Source organism: Oncorhynchus mykiss, chromosome 19 (assembly GCF_013265735.2).
Source record: "Oncorhynchus mykiss isolate Arlee chromosome 19, USDA_OmykA_1.1, whole genome shotgun sequence".
NCBI classification, from domain to species: domain Eukaryota; kingdom Metazoa; phylum Chordata; class Actinopteri; order Salmoniformes; family Salmonidae; genus Oncorhynchus; species Oncorhynchus mykiss.
The window spans coordinates 50,514,634-50,537,257 of NC_048583.1; the positions used below are offsets into that span (position 1 = coordinate 50,514,634).

Here is a 22,624-nt window from a genome sequence, read left to right on the forward strand (position 1 = left end):
CCAGCGAGCCTTAAACACAGCCATATCATCGAACTGATTCATCAGACATAGTGTCACAGGAAAGTAGAAATGTAAATAAACTGTTGTACTTTTATTAGATTCCCTGGTGAATTCTGTAAGTTCTTCAAACCACGTTCTCCTTTTAATCACACTGCTAAAAGTTATTTAAATGCAGCCTTTTGCCATACAATACTCTAACTTTGAAAAGATTGTACGTAAGCTTTTTTCTCACGCTGTTTCTCTTTTTCCTCCTCTCTTTTTCTGCATCAGCGGCCTGTGAAGCAGTCCTTGAGTGCCTGTATGTGTCCAGAGTCCCACTGTCGGTGCCTTCTGCTCTTCTGTCGGTGCCTTCTGCTCTTCTGTCGGTGCCTTCTGCTCTTCTGTCGGTGCCTTCTGCTCTCCCTGCTAATGTACAGTTGCCTGGGCGCTGTGGCTTGGTGCCAGCTCACCCGAGTCACCAAGCTCAGCTTCGACTCATCCGTCACCTCCTGACCTCCATTTCCTCAATCAAGGAGGTTGGCATGGGAGGAGGCGCTATGATTTACCATGACAGCCCCTGCTCTGACAGCTATGTGTTAATCCCTCTTGCCTTCCTGTTCATGCTCTATGTTGTCTACCTGGTAGAGTGTTGGCACTGCTGGGCTCGCAGTCAGCTACATTGTAAGGCTGATGTGGATAGCGTGTATGAGTGCCTATTGAGGATGCAAAAAGCCCGTCCGTGTGTTTGGTGGAAGGCCATTTTGTTCAGAGGACCAGACAGGTGACCTGCTACCAGATCGGGAAAGCCTACACCACCACCCAGGTCTACCATGAGCGGGTCAACACACACGAGGGTGAGGGAGAGTTTGAATACAGTCGCTGTGGTATGTGGGACGTCTCACGGGATCTACGTGGACTGGAGAGCCACCCGGCAACAAAACTTTGTTTCAACAAGTGCTTCAGTTTTGCTGGGGCTGGACCAGAAAATAATTACCTCAACCAACGTGCCAGGTTCTTCTCAGAGATTGAGGGTTTAAATTACTACATGGAGGCTCGAGAAGGGTTGCAACTGAAAAATGTGAACTTTACAGAGCATTTGATAGCCTACATGGAACCTTACCGGTTGCCCTGGTATACTTCTCAGGTGTCGTTCTGGTTCACTGCTCTTCTCATTCTGTCCTGGCCCCTGAGAGTGCTTATAGAGTACCGTACAGCCTTTGTGCACTACCATGTTGAGAAGCTCTTTGGGCTGGAGGACAGCCACAACAGCCCCTCTCCAATAGAGGAGGTTTCCATCAGGAGAGTTCTCCCTCGGGTAGATACAGTGGATAGCCCTGAGCTGGAGTGGCACATCCTCTCTGAGGAGAGTTCTCCCTCGGGTAGATACAGTGGATAGCACTGAGCTGGAGTGGCACATCCTCTCTGAGGAGAGTTCTCCCTCGGGTAGATACAGTGGATAGCCCTGAGTTGGCGTGACACATCCTTTCCAACTGCCAGTTGTACCCCAGCTACTCAGAGGCCATGCTGATTAACATGGCGTCTTCAGACTCTGGTACAGCTGAAGATACCAGGTCCACCAACTACTTCCTGCTGGACAGCCACCCAGCCCAGAGCTATAGCATGCTGGTGCAGGACTGTGAGCACTGCTGCCAGCTTCAGAGCGAGGTTGGACAGAGGCGGGCCACCACCAGCTCCAGCTGTTCCTCCGTCTTCTCCCGTCATGTCTTGTTCTATCCCTGGACAACTCACGCTTCTCACTGTGCCGCATGTACGGATCTCTGCACACCGTGGGCCTGTGGAGGAGCCTCAAGCCAGCTGGCTCTCAATGAGAGACCGCCCACATTCCGAGACGCACACTTCTTCCCCGTCCTCACCGGCCCGAGTGCTGTTGTAGTGGTGACTCCACCACAGAGGTGCGGCGCTACTTTGTCGGCCAGGGATCCACCTGCCTGGAAACCTCACTCTGAGGGGCCAAGAGACATTTGACTGATTCGGTTACAATATATTCCAAATAAGGAGGTTGTGAGTAAAGGTCGACCGATTAATCGGAATGGCGGATTAATTAGGGTCCATTTCAAGTTTTCATAACAATCGGAAATCTGTATTTTTGGACACCGATTGGGCCGATTTTTTATTTTTGTTACACCTTTATTTAACGAGGCAAGTCAGTTAAGAACACATTCTTATTTTCAATGGCTGCCTAGGAACAGTGGGTTAACTGCCTTGTTCAGGGGCAGAACAACAGATTTTTACCGTGTCAGCTCGGGGATTCAATCTTGCAACCTTACTGTTAACTAGTCCAACGCTCTAACCACCTGCCTTACATTGCACTCCACGAGGAGCCTGCCTGTTACGCGAATGCAGTAAGAAGCCAAGGTAAGTTGCTTGCTAGCATTAAACTTATCTTATAAAAAAACAATCAATCAATCATAATCACTAGTTGTCACGTCCTCCCCTTAGATCCTTTTTTAGGTCTCTATTTTGGTTTGGTCAGGGTGTGAGTTGGGGTGGGCATTCTATGTTTTTCAATTCTATTGTTTTGTTCTGTGCTGTATTTCAATGTGTTTGGCCTGGTATGGTTCCCAATCAGAGGCAGCTGTCAATTGTTGTCTCTGAGAACCATAAATAGGTAGCCTGTTCCCACCTGTGTTTGTGGGTAGTTGTTTTCTGTTGTGTGTCTTCACCTTACAGAACTGTTTCGTTTCGTTCACTCTCTTTGTTGTTTTTTGGTTATTGCAGTGTTCAGTTAATTTATTAAAATTAACATGGACACTTACCACGCTGCGTTTTGGTCTGATCCTTCCTATTCCTCATCTGAGGAGGACAACGATCGGTACACTAGTTAACTACACATGGTTGATATTACTAGTTTATCTAGCGTGTCCTGCGTTGCATATCATCGATGTGGTGAGCATTTGCTAAAAAGGACTGTCATTGCTCCAACGTGTACCTAACCATAAACATCAATGCCTTTCTTAAAATCAATACACAAGTATATATTTTAAACCTGCATATTTCGTTAATATTGCCTGCTAACATGAATTTCTTTTAACTAGGGAAATTGTGTCACTTCTCTCGCAACAGAGTCAGGGTATATGCAACAGTTTGGGCCACCTGGCTCATTGCGAACTAATTTGCCAGAATTTTATGTAATTATGACATAACATTGAAGGCTGTGCAATGTAACAGGAATATTTAGACCTAGGGTGCCACCCGTTAGATAAAATACGGAACGGTATTTATTAATTGAAAGAATAAACGTTTTGTTTTTGAAATTAGTTTCCGGATTCGACCATATTAATGACCAAAGGCTCGTATTTCTGTATGTTATTATGTTATAATTGAGTCTATGATTTGATAGAGCAGTCTGACTGAGCAATGGTAGGCAGCAGCAGGCTCGTACGCATTCATTCAAACAGCACTTTCGTGCGTTTTGCCAGCAGCTCTTCGCAATGCTTCAAGCATCGAACTGTTTATGACTTCAAGCCTATCAACTCCCGAGATTAGGCTGGTGTTACCGCTGTGAAATGGCTAGCTAGTTAGTGGGGTGCACGCTAATAGCGTTTCAAACGTCACTCGCTCTGAGACTTGGAGTAGCTCTTCCCCTTGCACTGCAAGGGCCACGGTTTTTGTGGAGCGATGGGTAACGATGCTTTGAGGGTGGCTGTTGTCGATGTGTTCCTGGTTCGAGCCCAAGTAGGGGCGAGGAGAGGGACGGCAGCTATACTGTTACACTAGCAATACTAAAGTGCCTATAAGAACATCCAATTGTCAAAGGTATATGTAATACAAATGGTATAGAGAGAAATAGTCCTATAAAACTTCTTACCTTGGAATATTGAAGACTCATGTTAAAAGGAACCACCAGCTTTCATATGTTCTCATGTTCTGAGCAAGGAACATAAACGTTAGCTTTTTTACATGGCACATATTGCACTTTTACTTTCTTCTCCAACACTTTGTTTTTGCATTATTTAAACCAAATTGAACATGTTTCCTTATTTATTTGAGGCTAAATTGATTTTAATGGTGTATTATATTAAGTTAAAATAAGTGTTCATTCAGTATTGTTGTAATTGTCATTATTACAAATAAAAAAATAATAATCGGCCGATTAATCGGTATCGGCAATTTTTTGGTCCTCCAATAATCGGTATCGGCGTTGAAAAATCATAATCGGTCGACCACTAGTTGTGAGAGTGCAAGAGTGCAATAAAATGCAAATGAATTACTTAAAAATCATACAATGTGATTTTCTGGATTTCTGTTTTAGATTCCGTCTCTCACAGTTGAAGTGTACCTATGATAAAAACTACAGACCTCTACACGCTTTGTAAGTAGGAAAACCTGCAAAATTGTCAGTGTATCAAATACTTGTTCTCCCCACTGTGTGTGTGTGTATATGTGTGTGTATATGTATATATATATATATATATATATATATATATATATATATATATATATATATATATATATATATATATATATATATATATATATATATATATATATATATATATATATATATATATATATATATATATATATATTTATTTTAGACCTAGTATTTTGTTTACGACAACAGGTATACGGACAGACAACAAAATATGCAGGTAAGTGTTTAGGCTTTTTATGGTTTGAAATGTTATGGTTTGAAACATGCATCTTATACTTATAATTTAAGTGGGCTGATTAGCAGGCTCAAGATGCGATTTACATTATTCCTTAAAAAGAGATTTTATGCATCCTTTTATGGTATTTTATCCACTCAGCAACATATGAACCTAGCAATGTGAGGCTTTTTGAATTTCACACAATTTATTTATGTAAAAAAAAATTCTGAATGGTTTGTTCCCCAAGAGGATACATTAAGCAGCATGGATTTGGTAAAACGCACCAAATCAAAGGTGGGCTGTCTACAAAATCTGAAAGGCCAGCAGCTCTACAGACAACTCCTCAACAATGCCACCTGCGGTCTCACCTTCTCCAAAGATGTTATATGGGAGATGGGGTCAGACAGTATACCTTACAGTCAAGCTGACTTCCACTGGCTTTTCAATGCCTCTGGACCTCTGGCACCAAGTCCCAAGCCGAAGAGCACAGGGATAAAATCAATGAAAGGTATCCCCCTTCATCCTTCACCTCAGGATCCTGCCAAGAACAGAGGCTTCAGAGACCCTCCCTCTATGCTCCCTGAATTACAAATATCCCATCTTGCGCCATTGACTGCTAAAGACTCCTTTACACTCCCTAGTCACCAGGGGGGGCTCTTGGATTCCTTTAAAAGGACAGGACTACGAGGAGTTTCTAATGTTTACAACTGTCTCAAGGAAGCATCTACAGAAGGTAGGGAGGACCGTTTAAAGAGCTGCCACTGGGATGAGTTTGTGCTAAAGAAGCTGACCAAGACCACAGCCCAGTGGATAGTGAGTCAACAGATTCCAAACCAGTGCCAGAATAAGACTCGGCTGCAGTCACTGCTGAGGAGTCAGTATGGTTCAGCCAGCGCCACAGATCTAGTCAATGAGGAGCCCATCTGTGAGGAGGATTTATGCAGTTACCAAGATCTCCACAAGCAGACTGAGAAGCAGCAGGCTCTTCAGAGCCACAAGGCTGAGACACCTCTTCCAGTATACTACAGGCAAGGAGACAAAACCTACCGTAATATTTAATGTTGACTTATTGAGTCCCCAGTCAGTTTTACGCCTCAAACAAATAGTGTCTAATGCACTAAAGTTGATGTTTTATGTGAGTTTCTATAATGTGTAGATCATCAGAATTTGTATTCACAGTTTTATATCACTGATCTCTATTTTCACTTGACATACCTGCTGCAGGGTGCAGGGCTACTCTCTTCCCCCTGCATGTTCTGATGAGCCTGGGGGTATGAACCAGACTGCCAACACTGTAGCAGTCAAGCACATTGAAACCCCTCAACCTCCTCGTCTTCAGGATAGCCTCAACCCCCGTGCTGGAAGCCATGTCTTGCACACAGAGAATAACTTTGAACAGGAGATATTTTCTGGTACAACTTCTCAATACACATGCAACTGAAATAGTATTTTCTATATTGGTTATTGATCTACATCACATTTCCTTGACTTTGCATGTTGCAGGAATAGCCAAACAGGTACATCAGCGAGATCCACGGAACCACGATCGCATCATCATGGACAACAATTCAGAGTACCAAAAGAACCTTCAAGACTTTTTCCCCTGTGGTCCAGATAAGTGGACAAAAGCAGAAACCATGCACAATGAGACACAAGGTTGGGGCTTTAACCAAATAAATGCAACCCCTGTTAAAGCACGATTTTACTCATTAAAATTCCATTGGGTAGGAATGCGACGGGTGGAGAAAGGTACTCGGCGGTGGGTGGACCTGCCTACCACTGCTGACTATGCCACAGAGTTGGGTCTGAGACCGCCTGACTACAGCGGGAAGGACACAGAGGCGCCCAGACAGCAACCCCACTACAACCCTATGGCCGAGCTCTCCTCCTTACGTTACGCAGTGGAGGGATGGAGGAGTGCCTGGAAGATCAGTAGGTCTTCTTGTCATTCAATATTGATGTTCTCTAAGCATTTGTCTATCACTGTGCTGTTAAGCCTAATTTATTTCACATCGTTACACTACAGCATGCCCGGATATACTCCAAAGTTACTGTATATTGTTACTTCATTAACTACTTCAGTTTGTCTTTAACCTGAGGAGGCTGGTCCTTCCTGTTCTAGAGATCACCTGGCAGAGTGTGACTATTGAAGGGTTAAAGAGGGCCCTTAAAGACCTGCACTACCATGTTCGCCTGTCAGCCATAGCCACTTGTGCATCAGGGGCAGTGAACAGACCGAGGGAAAAGCAACATCCCACAGATGCAGGTGACATGTAATAGATTGCGTCATCTCTCAACTCATCTTTTTTCATTTGTTTTGGTAATTGTGTGTGAGTACAGTTGAAGTCGGAAGTTTACATACACCGTGGCCAAATACATTTAAACTCAGTTTTTCACAATTCCTGACATTTAATCCTAGTAAAAATCCCCTGTTTTAGGCCAGTTAGGATCACCACTTTCTTTTAAGAATGTGAAATGTCAGAATAATAGTAGAGAATTATTTATTTCAGCTTTTATTTCTTTCATCACATTGCCAGTGGGTCAGAAGTTTACATACACTCAATTAGTATTTGGTAGCATTGCCTTTAAATTGTTTAACTTTTGTTCAAACGTTTCAGGGAGTCTTCCACAAGCTTCCCACAATAAATTGGGTGAATTTTGGCCCATTCCTCCTGACAGAGCTGGTGTAACTGAGTCAGGTTTGCAGGCCTCCTTGCTCACACACACTTTTTCAGTTCTGCCCACAAATTGTCTATGGGTTTGAGGTGATGGCCACTCCAATACCTTGACTTTGTTGTCCTTAAGCCATTTTGCCACAACTTTGGAAGTATGCTTGGGGGTCATTGTCCATTTGGAAGAACCATTTGCGACCAAGCTTTTAACTTCCTGACTGATGTCTTGCGATGTTGCTTCAATATATCCACATCATTTTCCTCCTCATGATGTTTTGTGAAGTGCACCAGTCCCTCCTGCAGAAAAGCACCCCCACAACCTGATGATGCCATCCCCGTGCTTCCCCGTGCATCCCCGTGATGATGCCATCCCCGGGTTGGGATGGTGTTCTTCATCTTGCAAGCCTCACCCTTTTTCCTCCAAACATAACAGTGGTCATTATGGCCAAACAGTTTTTTTCCAAAAAAGTATGATCTTTGTCCCCATGTGCAGATGCAAACCGTAGTCTGGCTTTTTTATGGCGATTTTGGAGCAGTGGCTTCTTCCTTGCTGAGCAGCCTTTCAGGTTATGTCGATATAGGACTTATAGATATAGATACTTTTGTACCCGTTTCCCCCAGCATCTTCACAAGGTTCTTTGCTGTTCTGGTATTGATTTGCACTTTTCGCACCAAAGTACGTTCATCTCTAGGAGACAGAATGCATCTCCTTCCTGAGCGGTATGACGGCTGCGTGGTCCCATGGTGTTTATACTTGCGTACTATTGTTTGTACAGATGAACGTGGTACCTTCAGGCTTTTGGAAATTGCTCCCAAGGATGAACCACACTTGTGGAGGTCTACAATTTTTTTTCTGAGGTCTTGGCTGATTTCTTTTCATTTTCCCATGATGTCAAGCAAAGAGGCACTGAGTTTGAAGGTAGGCCTTGAAATACATCCACAGGTACACCTCCAATTGACTCAAATTATGTAAATTAGCCTACCAGAAGCTTCTAAAGCCATGACATCATTTTCTGGAATTTTCCAAGCTGTTTAAAGGCACAGTCAACTTAGTGTATGTAAACTTCTGACCCACTGGAATTGTGATACAGTGAATTATAAGTGAAATAATCTGTCTGTAAACAATTGTTGAAAAAATGACTTGTGTCATGCACAAAGTAGATGTCCTAACCAATTTGCCAAAACTATAGTTTGTTAATTAACAAGAAATTTGTGGAGTGGTTGAAACACTTAGGTTGGAGTCATTAAAACTAGTTTATGTAAACGTCTGACTTCAACTTTATGTGCACATATAGTGGACAAGGACAAAACATACATAGCACTTGTTTTTGGGAAACTCCCCCCAGGTCAGTATGGCCGTGTGCGGGACATCCAGCCAGTTCCTCAGGAGCTCCAGCCTCTTCTTCTCCTAGCTCTGGACGACCCTGTGAAGAGAGTTCAGATGGCAGCAGCAGTGTGCCAGTACGCCATGGGGACGCCAGACTCCCGAGCCCGTGTAATCCTCTGCAATGCACTACATCAAGGTTACGTCAGGTTGTATTGATTTTGGAGTACATTGTAACGACATATACCTTAGGGAAAAACAAGAGGTGCAACTACGTTCTAACACCAAGACCCATACTGTCTGTGTGAATACTCACATCTGAATGGAATATAAACCGTAAATGTAACACCAATACTTTAAATAAATAACTTATGTATGGGTTTATTATTCAGGATGAATTGCATTTCACTGACATCAAATGAAGAGTGTAGTGTTTTGTGTCAGACTCTGCAGGTGTAGGTGCAGACAGCTGGGTGGCAGCGCAGTGCCTGGCCGTGGAGGGGGATTACAGTCGGCCAGTCATTCAGAGACTTCTCTCCCAGCACTTCGTCAGTGAGGTTCACACAGATAATAAACAGTCAGCCGCTCTACTTGCCAGCATCAGTAGCAAGACAGTGCGTAACTCAAATTTGTTCCCCTTAACTTGCTTCAACTAAATGATATACCCAGTCATTGGGGCAAGCACTATTAGCCTGTGTTCTTCTGTTTAATCACAAATCCATGATATCTGAAATGTCCTTTTTCTGGGCTTAACATTTTTCTTTAGACTCTAGTTCGCTCTCTGCTGGCTGAGGAGTTGAATTGTGCCAACTGGAGGACCAGACTCTTGGCTTGCAACACTATCTCCCAATTGAAAGGACCAATTAATAAGGTGTCTCTTGCAATCGCATAGATTTCTTGAGTCCCTAATTCTGTGATTTATTTGGTGTCTCAAATCAAACCTAAATTATGATATTGATATGTGATTATGTACTCATTAGAAATTATATTTTGTAGGACCTTGCAAACAAGTTGATCTACCTGATGTGGAATGACTGGAGTGGTAACGTGAAGCAGGCTGCAGCCCAGGCCCTGGGGAAACTAGGAATGGGAAGAGATGTGCACAACGAGCTGAGGTACCAGACTGGCATTTGGTGATCACTAATGAGCTGATTAGAGAGCATCTCACTCTTCCTAAAACCTCACCCATTGGCTGTTTTAGAATGAAGCTTGAGGAAGGTCCTGCCTCCTGGAGGGTGGAAGCTCTCATCCTCATAGCTCATCTACAGATCATGACTGCCAAGCTGCTGCCACCCTTCCTGAAATGTTTCAATGACAACTTTGTGGCCGTGAGGAAACAGGCCTGTCTGACTGCTGCAGCTCTAATTATGAAGTACAGCATGGTGAGAAAGGATTGAGGAGAGGCAGCAGTTTGCATACAATGTTTGTCTCGACTTTGTCTTGTGCCTAATACTCATGCCAATATATCCTATAAACCACGTCTTCTTTGGCAATATCACTTCAATATAGATAGACTATGGACTTCTGGTGAGAAAAATCCTTGTCTTTACTTTTTGGTTTTAGGTCTTGAATCAGCTGATTCAGCTAACACAGAATGACCCAGCATGGGAGGTTAAAGTTGTTGCAATCAGTGGTAAGCAGCATGGTGATGACCACTGGCCAACAGAGTGGATATTGTAATGACAGTGTGAAGCTGCAACTGCACTAGATATGCAACTTTCTGTGATAGTGTATATAAATATACAGTATAAGTTTAGTGTCAGAAAGCAGATGTGTGAATGTGTCGAGACACTGCAATTGTTTGTTAGCTTTAGGGAAGATAGGTTGCCTCACGCCGACTCTCCAGGACCACCTCCTCTGGGCTTTACATCATGAGGAGAAACCCCAGGTACGCATCGCCGCCTGCCAGGCCCTAAAGATCCTTAAAGTGAAGGGACCAGAGCTGCAGAACCTCCTACAGGAGAGGTTTGTACTGGAACCCCACCCCCAGGTCCATAGGTGAGTCAGAGTTTAGATCAAAATCCATCCCACTGGGCACAGACGTCAATTCATTGTCTATTCCACGTTGGTGCCACATCACAAAGTTGATTTAATCAGTGTGTGCCCAGTGGGATATAATGTCATGCCACATCTGTGTTAGCTTTAAAGGTATGAGTGTTTATCTATGTATCTATGTCCATAACATTATAAACAAAAAAAAAGTTTTTTGTCTACAAGGCATATACAGGGGCTCCTCAAAAACTATGGCTACAGTATTGATGGAGACAGGGGCATGGTCCACAAAATCAAAGATCAGGTAAATGTGTTTCAAGGTTAGCCATGGAAAGGCACTTGTGTTTTGGTTGCAAACTGAGGGCCATCAGTTCCGTCCTCCTGGTTTGCAGGTTCAGAGGCTATGCACCAAGAGCATCATCACAGACAAAGTGCTGTTGATGGAGAAGCTGGAGAACATGTACCAGCAACAGAGGAAGTATCTGGTAAATGAGAGCCGGCCGGACACTACACCAATATCACAGCTGCTGCAGGAACGCTACAACAGTGAGTGATGGACTACTATGGTGTGTTAAGCTGAGTTAAATATTTAATGTAAATCTTGATGTGCAGTGAATTAGAGCCTTATTTCCCACAGTTACAGTATATGCAGTTTTCTGACTGTGATGAATATAATTTTTGAAGAAGGTAACATGAAACCATTGTGGGCATTGTCTTTTTCTAGGAATTAAACATTGCCCTTCCACAGTAAGGCCGACTCACTCCTCAGATTCCTCTGTGACTCAGGTATTCCCTGTCCTGAATTCCTAGTCTTGTTGCAGAACTAGAGAACAAACCAGTTTGAAATGTACACTTTATTTTAAGCTAAATTGATTTATTATATAAAACGAACAGCTACTATTAAAACAAGCAATTACTTACAAAACAAATATGTATTTTACAAATGACATGAATAAATCATAACCAGGATTAAAACAAACCGTTAAGGTGGATGTTGTAAATTAACAGAACTCCCCCTTTCTCTGTAGTCCTCCTCTAAATGTACGCTTGAATCAAGCCCTGTCAACAAATCCTCTTCATCTGCTTATCAAGATCATCAACACTCCATCGTGTGACAGTGGAGAAACTTCAGCACTCCAAGAAAATGAAGATAATATTTAATAACCATGGCCGCATAAAATAAATACAGTATTTGTTGACTGTTTGCTTTAGTAGTATTGGGGGATTATGTAGTGGTAAGGGATTGTGAAGAGGTTGATTTACTGTCAGGTAGTGATGTTATTGATGGAGCTGTGCTGTTAGCTCCTCCACTGCAGAACCTGTTTGCAGTTGTTCCACCGGTCACCTAGGCCAGGAGCTGAGCTATACCATTGTTCTGAAAGAGAGAACAACATATGTGGGAAATACTGTAGGTCAGATTATGACTCTGATATGCATATTGGAACATACATATTGCACATTACAGTGCCACACACATAGTTGTGATGAGCTTGTGTATGTAGATTCTGGAGGATATACAGTGATCCTTAGTAGAATGGACACCACAATGTACAGTGCAATATGCTTGTTCTATTCGCATCTGACCGGTATTCCACAGATTAAGGGCCACAATAATAGAAGCAACAACTGTGTGTAAACTCTAGATTTAAATACAGTATATAGCCCATCGATTATTGTGCATATGGACTCATTCTAAAGCATTCCAAAAATCCGTGACCCCGACCCGGAAGTGCTTAGTTATTCTTGCTGACTTCACAGTGGTCTGGCTACCAGCCCCTGGTTAGCTAGATAACTAACTAGATAGTCTTGGGATGGCTGCAGAAAGAATCATATCCGCGGTTTCAGACTACCCAGAATTATATAACTCAACTTTGACTTCATATAGAGACCCGATAAAAAAATCGGATGCATGGAAGGCTGTGGGTAAACAACTGGGACTGAAAGGTATGGTCTAATTAACTAGCTAAGAACATTAGCATACATTTTGGCTAGCTAGCTAAGTTAAAGTGAGTAACAATGTTAACGTTACTAGCTAAACTTGTTCTACGCTAACGTTAGTTATTACGTTTGACATATCTGACTATTGTGTAGACTAGCTTGCTATATTTTCTAGCGAATAACATTGTTCACACTGGGTTTAACTTCCAGGGCTATGCTAGCTAGCTACTGTTTGCCTGGTTAGTTTAATTGTTTGCGACCATTGACTGTTCATCGCTCTTTATTGTCTTGTCAATTGCATTGGAATAGTTGGCTACGTTGTTGATTGATTAGTAATGCTGATTGCCGTGGTCAATATATGGTGTAAAGTTAGTTAACCACAGGGGGCAGTGTGTCACGGTTTGTTTACTAGTTAACGTTAGCTAGCTAACTCATTAACTTTCTACCTGAGGTGAACCAGTTGAGTGGGCACTCGTGATTTGCACCACAAGTGTAATGCCAACAAAAATGTTGGCTGCTACACCAGCAGTTTAACGATGATTCGGTCAGTGTTAGTATAAGAATATAATCCAATGATTTAACAATATGTCAACATTGGCGTAAGACTCATAGCTAGAGCAGTGCAAGCCATTTCATCCAGTGACAACATAATTATACACTATAGAGATGGGGGCTTTTACGCATCCCAGCTGTTTATGAATTTGCGTGGTTAGTCCTACACCATCCCTATCCCTCATCTTTAGGCCTAGCTTGGATATGGGCTAAGTGGAAGGTTGCAGTTGGGCAGAACAAAATACTATGTTTCTACTAACCAAATACTTAGACGAGGTGGTGAACAAATTGGAAGACTACGTTTGTGGGAACACATGGCTCATCCAAATGACCATGCATAAAGCACTGGTATAGCCATAAGGGAAAGTTTAAGAACAGAACAGAGACATCCTCTTTTTATGTTCCAGAGGAAGATGCCCGAAAGAAATGGAGAAACCTGAGGGATGTGTTCACAAGGAAAGTGAAAGCAGATCGGATCCGTGGTGCCACAGGGAAGGCCCTAAAAAAATGGAGATATAGTGAGTTAATGGCATTTCTGATCCCATACATACAGCGAGGTAGAGGAACTGGCGGCAGCAATAGCACAGAGGAGTTTGATGATGGAAAAGATGAGACAACTAGCACCTCTGACGTCCTGATTGATCTAGATGGAAGTGTGGTTGATACCAAGATGTCACCACCTTTGGACAACAACTTACATGAGATGACATGGAAAGATTCCTGGCAAACAGCTGGACAAGGAGACAATGAGGATGAGATGTTTTTCATGAGCCTACTCCCTCACCTCAAGCGGTTACCTTACAGGAAAAAGTGTGCAATTAAGCTGAAATTTCACCAACTTCTCCACGATGCTGAATTTGAGGACACCGACTAGCCTAACTGTACAGTAAATATATTTTGTATCAACGAGTTTGGACTTACTTAGGACAGAACATTTTGTTGGAAATACATTTGATCAATTTTCATTTAGTTACCTTGAGAAAGTGTCCAATAGTGCTTCTTTGGAACCCCTCACCCTACACACACACACAAACCTTCCAAGTTTGAGCCCACTGGTGATGTTTCAGTGTGGTAGTGATAGACAGGAGGGGGCTGTAGTACTTAACCGGACTAAGCTAGAAACATTGTTTTTTTTGTTTAAAATGTTTTCTTTCTCCTAATATGTGGAAAGGGCTGCTTTTAGCCAAGACCCTTTATACATGTGTTATATATACGAACACATGGAGATGGTTTGTTACTTACAATTTTATTTGTAAAAAAATATTGTAACAATGTTGGTCTGTTTAGTGTCACCTTACCCTCTGGTCACATTCATACAGCCAAGAGATGATGCTTGGGGGTGGGGGCTAATAAAGGACGAGTAAAGGCCCAGTTCACTACTTTTCTATTTTAGGGGGTGCTTCAGCACCACTACCTCCCGTGGCTATGCATACAGGTATGCATTTAGTTTGCTCCTGTAATACTTTAGTCTGGTTGTAAAAATAAAAACAGTTGAGTAAATGTTCTCCATGTTAGTGCAATAGTTGCTCTTTTGACAATTTATATTTTGTCTTTACTTTTTGAAGTTGGCTATTTCATTCATGCATTTTAGAATGTTATTGAGCTTAATAAAAGTTGTGGTTAAATGCTGCCCCATTTCACTAAGGTGTTGATTCTGTATGTCAAGTTATGTATGCAATTTTTTTAAACTTAAATGTCTGTCCAAATAAAAATAATTGAAAAGTTAAACCATTTCCACTGCAGATGTAAAGTTTGGTAAGAGAATGACTGTGCTGTCATGTGTTTTTGTAACATTTTCAGTGGACATTAAGTAGGCCTTGTGCATAGTTGTGGTTTAACTTTGCATCACATGCATTATAAAGTGAAACATCGGCGTGTCCGCATCAATGTGGAATTGCCCATATGCTACAGGTAACTGACAAAGGCAGTGTTTTGAGGGCTTTCAGCCACCATGTAACTTCAGCTCTTGGAGTATTTTAATCTTTGTAGTCATTAAGCTTTTAACTACCTGCAGATGAATACGCAGTAATGGTTTTGATCCGCTGCCACAGCAGAGCTTGTCATGTTCCACGTAGCCTTTTGCAAATCAAAACTAGGTGCACATGAGTTGTTTTAAAGGACAATTATGCTGGCTCCAGTTCTACTTAAATGTCATATCAAAACACTCTTAGTTCCAATTTCAATACTGTGAAATCCCACCAACATTTGAGTGTGGCCCCAATTACTTTTCCATTGAGGCTAACTAGTTAGTGCCTGTGTAAAAAAAATCATGTTTGACACAAGCAATGTCAAACAAAGGGATGTTTATCTCTTCCCTGCTGTGCTAATTTAAACTAATGTTTGGTTTCAAAGAATGGCACTTGTTCCACTTGCCTGATCCAAAAGATATGAATGTTTTCCTTCTGTCACTTAATTTTTCTACACATCTCACCATCCCTCTGTTTTCAATATCGTTCCGTTTGTGTTTTGCACACCACACAATATACAGTCTGGCAGCGAGTAGCGGTTAAGAGTTGTGCCAGTAAACAAGTTTGCTGGTTCAAATCCCAGAGCTATGTGAAAAATCATTTGATGTGCCCTTGAGCAAAGCACTTAACTCACTCTGGATAAGAGCATCTGCTAAATGACAAATGTTTCTATTCTCTTTCAATTTAGTTTGATTTGCGCAGGTTGACTCCTAAACCGTTATATCTGCGGGGCAGGCGGGTTTAGAGTCATAAAATATTGGGTTGACCAAAGAGAAATGTCGTATAATCCATAAATATCATTCTTGTGTAATGTACAGTACCAGTCAAGTTTGGACACCTACTCATTCCAGGGTTTTTATTTGACTATTTCCTATATTGTATAATAATAGTGAAGACGAAATAACACGTAGGAATTCATGTAGTAACCAAAGAATAAGTAAAACAAATCAAAATATTTTATATTTAAGATTCTTCAAATTAGCCACCCTTTGACAGCTTTGCACACTTCTAGCCTTCAATCAACCAGGTTCATGAGGTGGTCACCTGGAATGCATTTCAATTAACAGGTGTGCCTTATTCATTTGTGGAATTTCTTTCCTTCATAATGTGTTTGGACAAGGTAGGGGTGATTTACAGAAGATGTTCTTTTACCAAATAGGACTAAGTCCATATTATGGAAAGAACGGCTCAAATAATTTAAGAGAAACAACAGTCCATTACTTTAAGACATTAACTTTGAACGTTTCTTCAGGTGCTGTCGCAAAACCATCAAGCATCATTAAGGCAAAGGGTGGCGACTTTGAAGAATCTGTTTTAACAGTTTTGATGTCTTCACTATTATATATTGTAGGAAATAGTCAAATTAAAGAAAAACCACTGAATGAGTAGGTGTCCAAACGTTTGACTAGTACTCTATGCATACATACAGTTGTCGTTTAGTCGTTTACATACATTTAGGTTGGAGTCATTAAAACTTGTTTTTAAACCACTCCACAAATTTCTTGTTAACAAACTATAGTTTTGGCAAGTCGGTTAGGACATCTACTTTGTGCACGATACGTCATTTCTCCAACAATTGTTTACAGGCAGATTATTTCACTTATAATTCACTGTATCACAATTCCAGTGGGTCAGAAGTTTACGTTGACTGTGCCTTAAAACAGCTTGGAAAATTTGAGAAAATGTCATGGCTTTAGAAGCTTCTGATAGGCTAATTGACATTATTTGAGTCAATTGTGGATGTATTTCAAGGCCTACCTTCAAACTCAGTGCCTCCTTGCTTGACATGGGAAAAATCAAAAGAAATCAGCCAAGACCTCCACAAGTCTGGTTCATCCTTGGGAGCAATTTCCAAATGCCTGAAGGTACCACGTTCATCTGTACAAACAATAGTACGCAAGTATAAACACCATGGGACCACACAGCCGTCACACCGCTCAGGATGGAAGTTCTGTCTCAGAGATGAAAGTACTTTGTTGCGAAAAGTGCAAATCAATCCCAGAACAGCAGCAAAGGACCTTGTGAAGATGCTGGAGGAAACGGGTACAAAAGTATCTATGTCCACAGTAAAACGAGTCCTATATCGACATAACCTGAAAGGCTACTCAGCAAGAAAGAAGCCGCTGCTCCAAAATCTACATTAAAATCCAAGACTACGGTTTGCAACTGCACATGGGGACAAAGATCATACTTTTTTGGAGAAATGTCCTCTGGTCTGATGAAACAAAAATAGAACTGTTTGACCATAAATGACCATCGTTATGTTTGGAGGAAAAAGGGGGGGCTTGCAAGCCAAAGAACACCATCCTGACTGTGAAGCACAGGGGTGGCAGCATCATGTTGTGGGGGTGCTTTTCTGCAGGAGGAACTGGTGCACTTCACAAAATAGATGGCATCATGAGACAGGAAAATTATGTGGATATATTTGGTCACAAATATTTCTTCCAAATGGACAATGACCCCAAGCATACATCCAAAGTTGTGGCAAAATGGCTAAAGGACAACAAAGTCAAGGTATTGGAGTCACCATCACAGAGCCCTGACCTCAATCCTATAGAAAAGTTGTGGGCAGAACTGAATAAGTCTGTGCGAGCAAGGAGGCCGACAAACCTGGCTCAGTTACACCAGCTCTGTCAGGAGGAATGGGACAAAATTCACCCAACTTATTGGGGGAAGCTTGTGGAAGGCTCCCTGAAACGTTTGACCCAAGTTAAACAATTTAAAAAGGCAATGCTACCAAGTACTAATTCAGTGTATGTAAACTTCTGACTCACTGGGAATGTGATGAAAGAAATAAAAGCTTAAATAAATCTCTACTATTATTCTGACATTTCACATTCTTAAAATACAGTGGTGATCCTAACTGACCTAAGACAGGGATTGTGAAAAACTGAGTTTAAATGTATTTGGCTAAGGTGTATGTAAACTTCCGACTTCAACTGTACACTCAGCAAAAAAAGAAACATCCTGTCAACTGCTTTTATTTTCAGCAAACGTAACATGTGTAAATATTTGTATGAACATAAGATTCAACAACTGAGACAAACTGAACAAGTTCCACAGACATGTGAATAACAAATAAAATATTTTTTATTTCACCAGGTAGGCCACTTGAGAACAAGTTCTCATTCACAACAGCGACCTGGCCAAGATAAAGCAAAGCAGTGTGACAAAAACAACAGAGTTACACATAAGTGTATAGTCAGTAACAATATAAAAATCTATGTACAGTGTGTGCAAATGTAGAAGAGTAGGGAGGTAAGGCAATAAATAGGCCATAGAGGCAAAGTAATTACAATTTAGCATTAACACTGGAGTGATGGATGTGCAGATGATGATGTGCAAGTAGAGATACTGGGGTGCAAAAGAGCAAGAGGATAAATAACAATATGGGGATGAGGTAGTTTGGTGTGCTATTTACAGATTGGCTGTGTACAGGTACAGTGATCAGTAAGCTGCTCTGACAGCTGATGCTTAAAGTTAGAGAGGGAGATATAAGACTCCAGCTTCTGTGATTTTTGCAATTCGTACCAGTCATTGGCATCAGAGAACTGGAAGTGAAATATACCTGCTGGAGCGCCTGTGTGTTGCTATGGTGACCAGTGAGCTGAGATAAGGCGGGGCTTTACCTAGCAAAGACTTATAGATGACCTGGATCCAGTGGGTTTGGCATCGACTATGTAGTGAGGGCCAGCCAATGAGAGCATACAAGTCAGTGTTGGGTAGTACATGGGGCTTTGGTGACAAAACGGACGGCATTGTGATAGACTACATCCAGTTTGCTGAGTAGAGTGTTGGGGGCTATTTTGTAAATGACATCGCCAAAGTCATGGAACAGTAGGATAGTCAGTTTTACAAGGGTATGTTTGGAGGTTTGTTAACACAGTGTCCAAAGAAGGGCCGGATGTATACAGAATGTTGTTGTCTGAGTAGAGGTGGATCAGAGAATCACCGGCAACAAAATTGATATATACAGAGAAAAGAGTCCATCTGAGAATTGAGCCCTCTGTCACCGCCAGAGGTCCGGACAACAGGCCCCCCGATTTCACACACTGAACTCTGTCTGAGAAGTAGTTGGTGAACCAGGCGAGGCAGTAATTTGAGAAACCAAGGCTATTGAGTCTGCCGATAAGAATGTGGTGATTGATAGTCGAAAGCCTTGGCCAGGTCGATGAAGACGGCTGCAAAGTACTGTCTTTTATTGATGGCGGTTATGATATTGTTTAGGACCTTGAACGTGGCTGAGGTGCACCCATGACCAGCTCAAAAAACAGATTTTTTAAATGTATGTATTTTTTAACCAGGTAGGCTAGTTGAGAACAAGTTATCATTTACAACTGCGACCTGGCCAAGATAAAGCAAAGCAGTGCAACACAAAGTTACACATGTAATAAACAAACAGCCAAAGACACGACAACTGTATATGCCGGATTAAGTGATATGACATTCTATAAAATAATTTCTCCGTAATTAATGTTACCTGATTGAGCTAATCATGTAAATGTAATTAACTAGAGAGTCGGGGCACCACAAAATAATATTTATAGAGCGGTTATCTTCCAAATATTCTCTTAAAGACCTAGTAATATTTTACATAAATAGCAGTCAATATTAATCGTAATTCAGTCTCATCTGAAAGTTGTAAATTCTTGGTTATCTGCACGAACCCTGGCTAACAAGTTGGATCAGCAATACAAAATTGGGTTTAATTATTTATTTACTAAATACCTAATTAATCACACAGAATTACACACACATAATTCAATCATAACTTGATTACAAATTATGTCATAAAGGAAAACGTCACTAGCGGGCGGAACAGATATGACAGCTGGTTACACAAAAGAAAAGGGGCTGGGTTTGAGTGAAAGAGCGGGAAGACTGAGGAACAAAGGGCGAAGCTGTGCTATCGTAAATACAGTATCTTATGCATTCTAAATTACCGCCCATTTGGAAAAGCAAAATGCAATAAATATTTACTCTGAGCTGCGCGTCGGTAGGTTGGTGGTAGATGGAAGACCGTGTTGCCCAACCGAGTCCTTTGAAGAATGTCTCTGCTGGTAAATTGGATACATTGTATGAACGTCATTGTGTGGTAGACGGAATACTCTGTCTGTTCCTTCCTAACCTGCGTTTGCAGCTGCGTTTGCTAACTCAATGGCTAGGAGGTATCACACTTCTGTAGTGAATAAGAGTTCAAAGTTCATACCATTCGCAACCAAAGCTCACGCTGATGTTGGCTTCGTTCTGTAGTTATTATCTGAACCATTCTGACATCGGACCGTCGTCCTCACATCCTCGGAACAGGTTATATTGTCGTCAAGGCTTTATATAGGAAGGGAGAGGAGGGCGTGTTTGAAAAGTTTTCTAGCCCATGTTCACAGGGGCGGGCCACTGATTGAGCAGAACCCTAACTTATGAAAACCCAAAATCACATCCCATCACGAATAATTTCATATTCAAACATTTAAATTGAACAACAATTCCATGTGAATCCGATAACTCTGATGTGTAGACTATCCACTGTAGAGTTTGTCATCTTATCATTGATGAGTGTCTCAGATGACAACCGAACTGACCTCATATTCATTAAGTACCACCGCATATGTTCAATGGTCGGATTACCAGAATCTATGTTAACCAAGGGTTTTGCAAATGTAACATCAGTAGGGTAGAGAGAGGAAAAGGGGGGAAAGAGGTATTTATGACTGTCATAACCCTACCCACTGGCAAACGTCATGACACAGTCAATAATACAATAGAAAAAGTCTACACACAATGTGTGCAAATGAGGTAGGATAAGGGAGGTAAGGCAATAAATAGGCCATAGTTGCGAAATAATTACAGATTGCATAGCGGAGAAGGTACGGTGGGATTCTAAATGGTCGGTGATCTGTTTGTTAACTTGGTTTTCGAAGATTTTAGAAAGGCAGGGTAGGATGGATATAGGTTTATAACAGTTTGGGTCTAGTGTCTAGGGAGTGTTTGACAGTGATGAGGGGTGGTCGTTTGACCACGAGGACCCATTACGCACGCAGGCAATGAGGCAGTAATTGCTGATTGAAGACAGCAGAGGTGTATTTAGAGGGCAAGTTGGTCAGGATATCTATGAGGGTGCCTATGGTTACAGATTTAGGGTTGTACCCGGTAGGTTCCTTAATAATTTGTTTGAGATTGAGGGCATCTAGCTTTGATTGCAGGACGGACAGGGTGCATATCCCAGTTTAGGTCACCTAACAGTATGAACTCTGAAGATTGATGTGGGACAATCAATTCACATATGGTGTCCAGGGCACAGCTGGGGGCTGAAGGGGATCTATAACAAGCGGCAATGGTGAGAGACTTGTTTCTGGAAAGGTGGATTTTTGAAAGTAGAAGCTCGAACTGTTTGGGTATAGACCTGAATATTATGACAGGACTCTGCAGGGAATCTCTGCAGGAGATTGCAACTCCGCCCCCTTTGGCAGTTCTATCTTGTCGGACAATGTTATAGTTAGGGATGGAAATTTTAGGATTTTTGGTGGCCTTCCTAAGCCATGATTCAGACACTGCTAGGGCATCAGGGTTGGGGGAGTGTGCTAAAGCAGTGAATAAAACAAACTTAGGGAGGAGGCTTCTAATGTTAACATGCATGAAACTAGGGCTTTTACGGTTACAGAAGTCAACAAATGAGAGCGCCGGGAGAATGGGAGAGGAGCTAGGCGCTGCAGGGCCTGGATTAACCTCTACATCACCAGAGGAACATAGGAGGAGTAGGATAAGGGTATGGCTCAAGGCTATAAGAACTGGTCGTCTAGTGCGTTTGGAACGGAAAGTAAAAGGAGCATATTTCTGGGCGCGGAATAATAGATTCAAGGCATAATGCACAGACAAGGGTATGGTAGGATATGAGTACAGTGGAGGTAAACCAAGGCATTGAGTGACGATGAGAGGTTGTGTCTCTAGAGACACCAGTTAAGCCAGGTGAGGTCACCGCATGTGTGGGGGGGTGGAATAAAAGGGCTATCTAAGGCATGTTGGGCAGGGCTGGGGGCTCTACAGTGAAATAAGATAATAATCACTAACCAAAACAGCAATAGACAAGGCACATTGACTTTAGGGAGAGGCATGTGTAGCCGAGTGATCATAGGGTCCAATGAGTAGCACTAGATGAGTCAAGGAGCTGTAGTTGCTACTATACTAGGCGATCTGGAGACACGGCGATTCAGACAGCTAGCGGGCCGGGGCTAACAGATGGGCATCCGTCGCTAATTGGCAAAAGAGGTATTGTAGCCCAAGAATTGACTGCTGGACCTCTTTGGCGAGCTGGGAGATGAGGCTAGCTTGTGCTTGCTTCGGGACAGAGATGTTAGCCAGGAGTAGCCACTCGGATAGCAGCTTGCTAGCTGGGATGATCCGGTGTCAAGGTTCAGAGCTTGCGGTAGGAATAATGTGTCCCTGAACAAAGAGGGGGGGGGGGTCAAAATCAAAAGTAACAGTCAGTATCTGGTGTGGCCACCAGCTGCATTAGGTACTGCAGTGCATCTCCTCCTCGTGGACTGCACCAGATTTGCCAGTTCTTGCTATGAGATGTTACCCCACTCTTCC

General features: G+C 42.1%; 3 protein-coding genes and 1 pseudogene across 5 annotated transcripts in view; 3 read left to right on the plus strand and 1 right to left on the minus strand.

The window, feature by feature from the left end:
* Positions 1-288: 288 nt before the first annotated feature.
* LOC118941376 lies at positions 289-2,039 on the plus strand (annotated as a pseudogene).
* Positions 2,040-5,761: 3,722 nt separating this feature from the next.
* Positions 5,762-11,730, plus strand: heatr4 (HEAT repeat containing 4). Of its 3 annotated transcripts, XM_036955024.1 has the most exons (15): positions 5,836-6,004; positions 6,096-6,248; positions 6,321-6,524; positions 6,715-6,858; positions 8,611-8,787; positions 9,033-9,202; positions 9,355-9,459; positions 9,585-9,703; positions 9,790-9,970; positions 10,152-10,221; positions 10,397-10,586; positions 10,806-10,884; positions 10,973-11,126; positions 11,305-11,366; positions 11,609-11,730. In XM_036955024.1, exons 1-15 carry the CDS (start codon positions 5,866-5,868, stop codon positions 11,693-11,695), a joined length of 2,034 nt encoding a protein of 677 aa, XP_036810919.1. In that variant the 5' UTR covers positions 5,836-5,865; the 3' UTR covers positions 11,696-11,730. The 3 variants fall into 3 exon arrangements, 2 of the variants coding, with proteins under 2 accessions (XP_021430332.1, XP_036810919.1); XM_021574657.2 differs by having other exon boundaries at positions 5,762-6,004; positions 6,096-6,524; XR_005037769.1 differs by lacking the exons at positions 10,806-10,884; positions 11,609-11,730 and having other exon boundaries at positions 6,096-6,524.
* LOC110498084 (gastrula zinc finger protein XlCGF57.1) overlaps positions 11,599-22,624 on the minus strand; it is a 37,365-nt gene continuing 26,339 nt past the window's right edge. Inside the window, exon 4 of the mRNA XM_021574660.2 lies at positions 11,599-11,955. Coding sequence (XP_021430335.1) covers positions 11,879-11,955 — 77 coding nt within the window. The 3' untranslated portion in view covers positions 11,599-11,878. The remainder of the gene's footprint in view (positions 11,956-22,624) is intronic.
* LOC118936464 (transcription factor Adf-1-like) lies at positions 12,308-14,710 on the plus strand. Its single transcript, XM_036955026.1, has 2 exons — positions 12,308-12,524; positions 13,478-14,710. The coding sequence occupies exons 1-2, from the start codon at positions 12,392-12,394 to the stop codon at positions 13,942-13,944; spliced, it is 600 nt and encodes a 199-aa protein (XP_036810921.1). The 5' UTR covers positions 12,308-12,391; the 3' UTR covers positions 13,945-14,710.

Excerpts from the sequence above, each read along its gene's own strand:
- heatr4 (XM_021574657.2), top strand. The coding sequence starts at position 5,866 with ATGAACCAGACTGCCAACACTGTAGCAGTCAAGCACATTGAAACCCCT. Across the intron at positions 9,203-9,354 it reads CCAGCATCAGTAGCAAGACA|ACTCTAGTTCGCTCTCTGCT; the intron begins GTGCGTAACTCA and ends ATTTTTCTTTAG. Across the intron at positions 9,971-10,151 it reads TAATTATGAAGTACAGCATG|GTCTTGAATCAGCTGATTCA; the intron begins GTGAGAAAGGAT and ends TTTTGGTTTTAG.
- LOC118936464 (XM_036955026.1), top strand. The coding sequence starts at position 12,392 with ATGGCTGCAGAAAGAATCATATCCGCGGTTTCAGACTACCCAGAATTA. Across the intron at positions 12,525-13,477 it reads TAAACAACTGGGACTGAAAG|AGGAAGATGCCCGAAAGAAA; the intron begins GTATGGTCTAAT and ends TTTATGTTCCAG.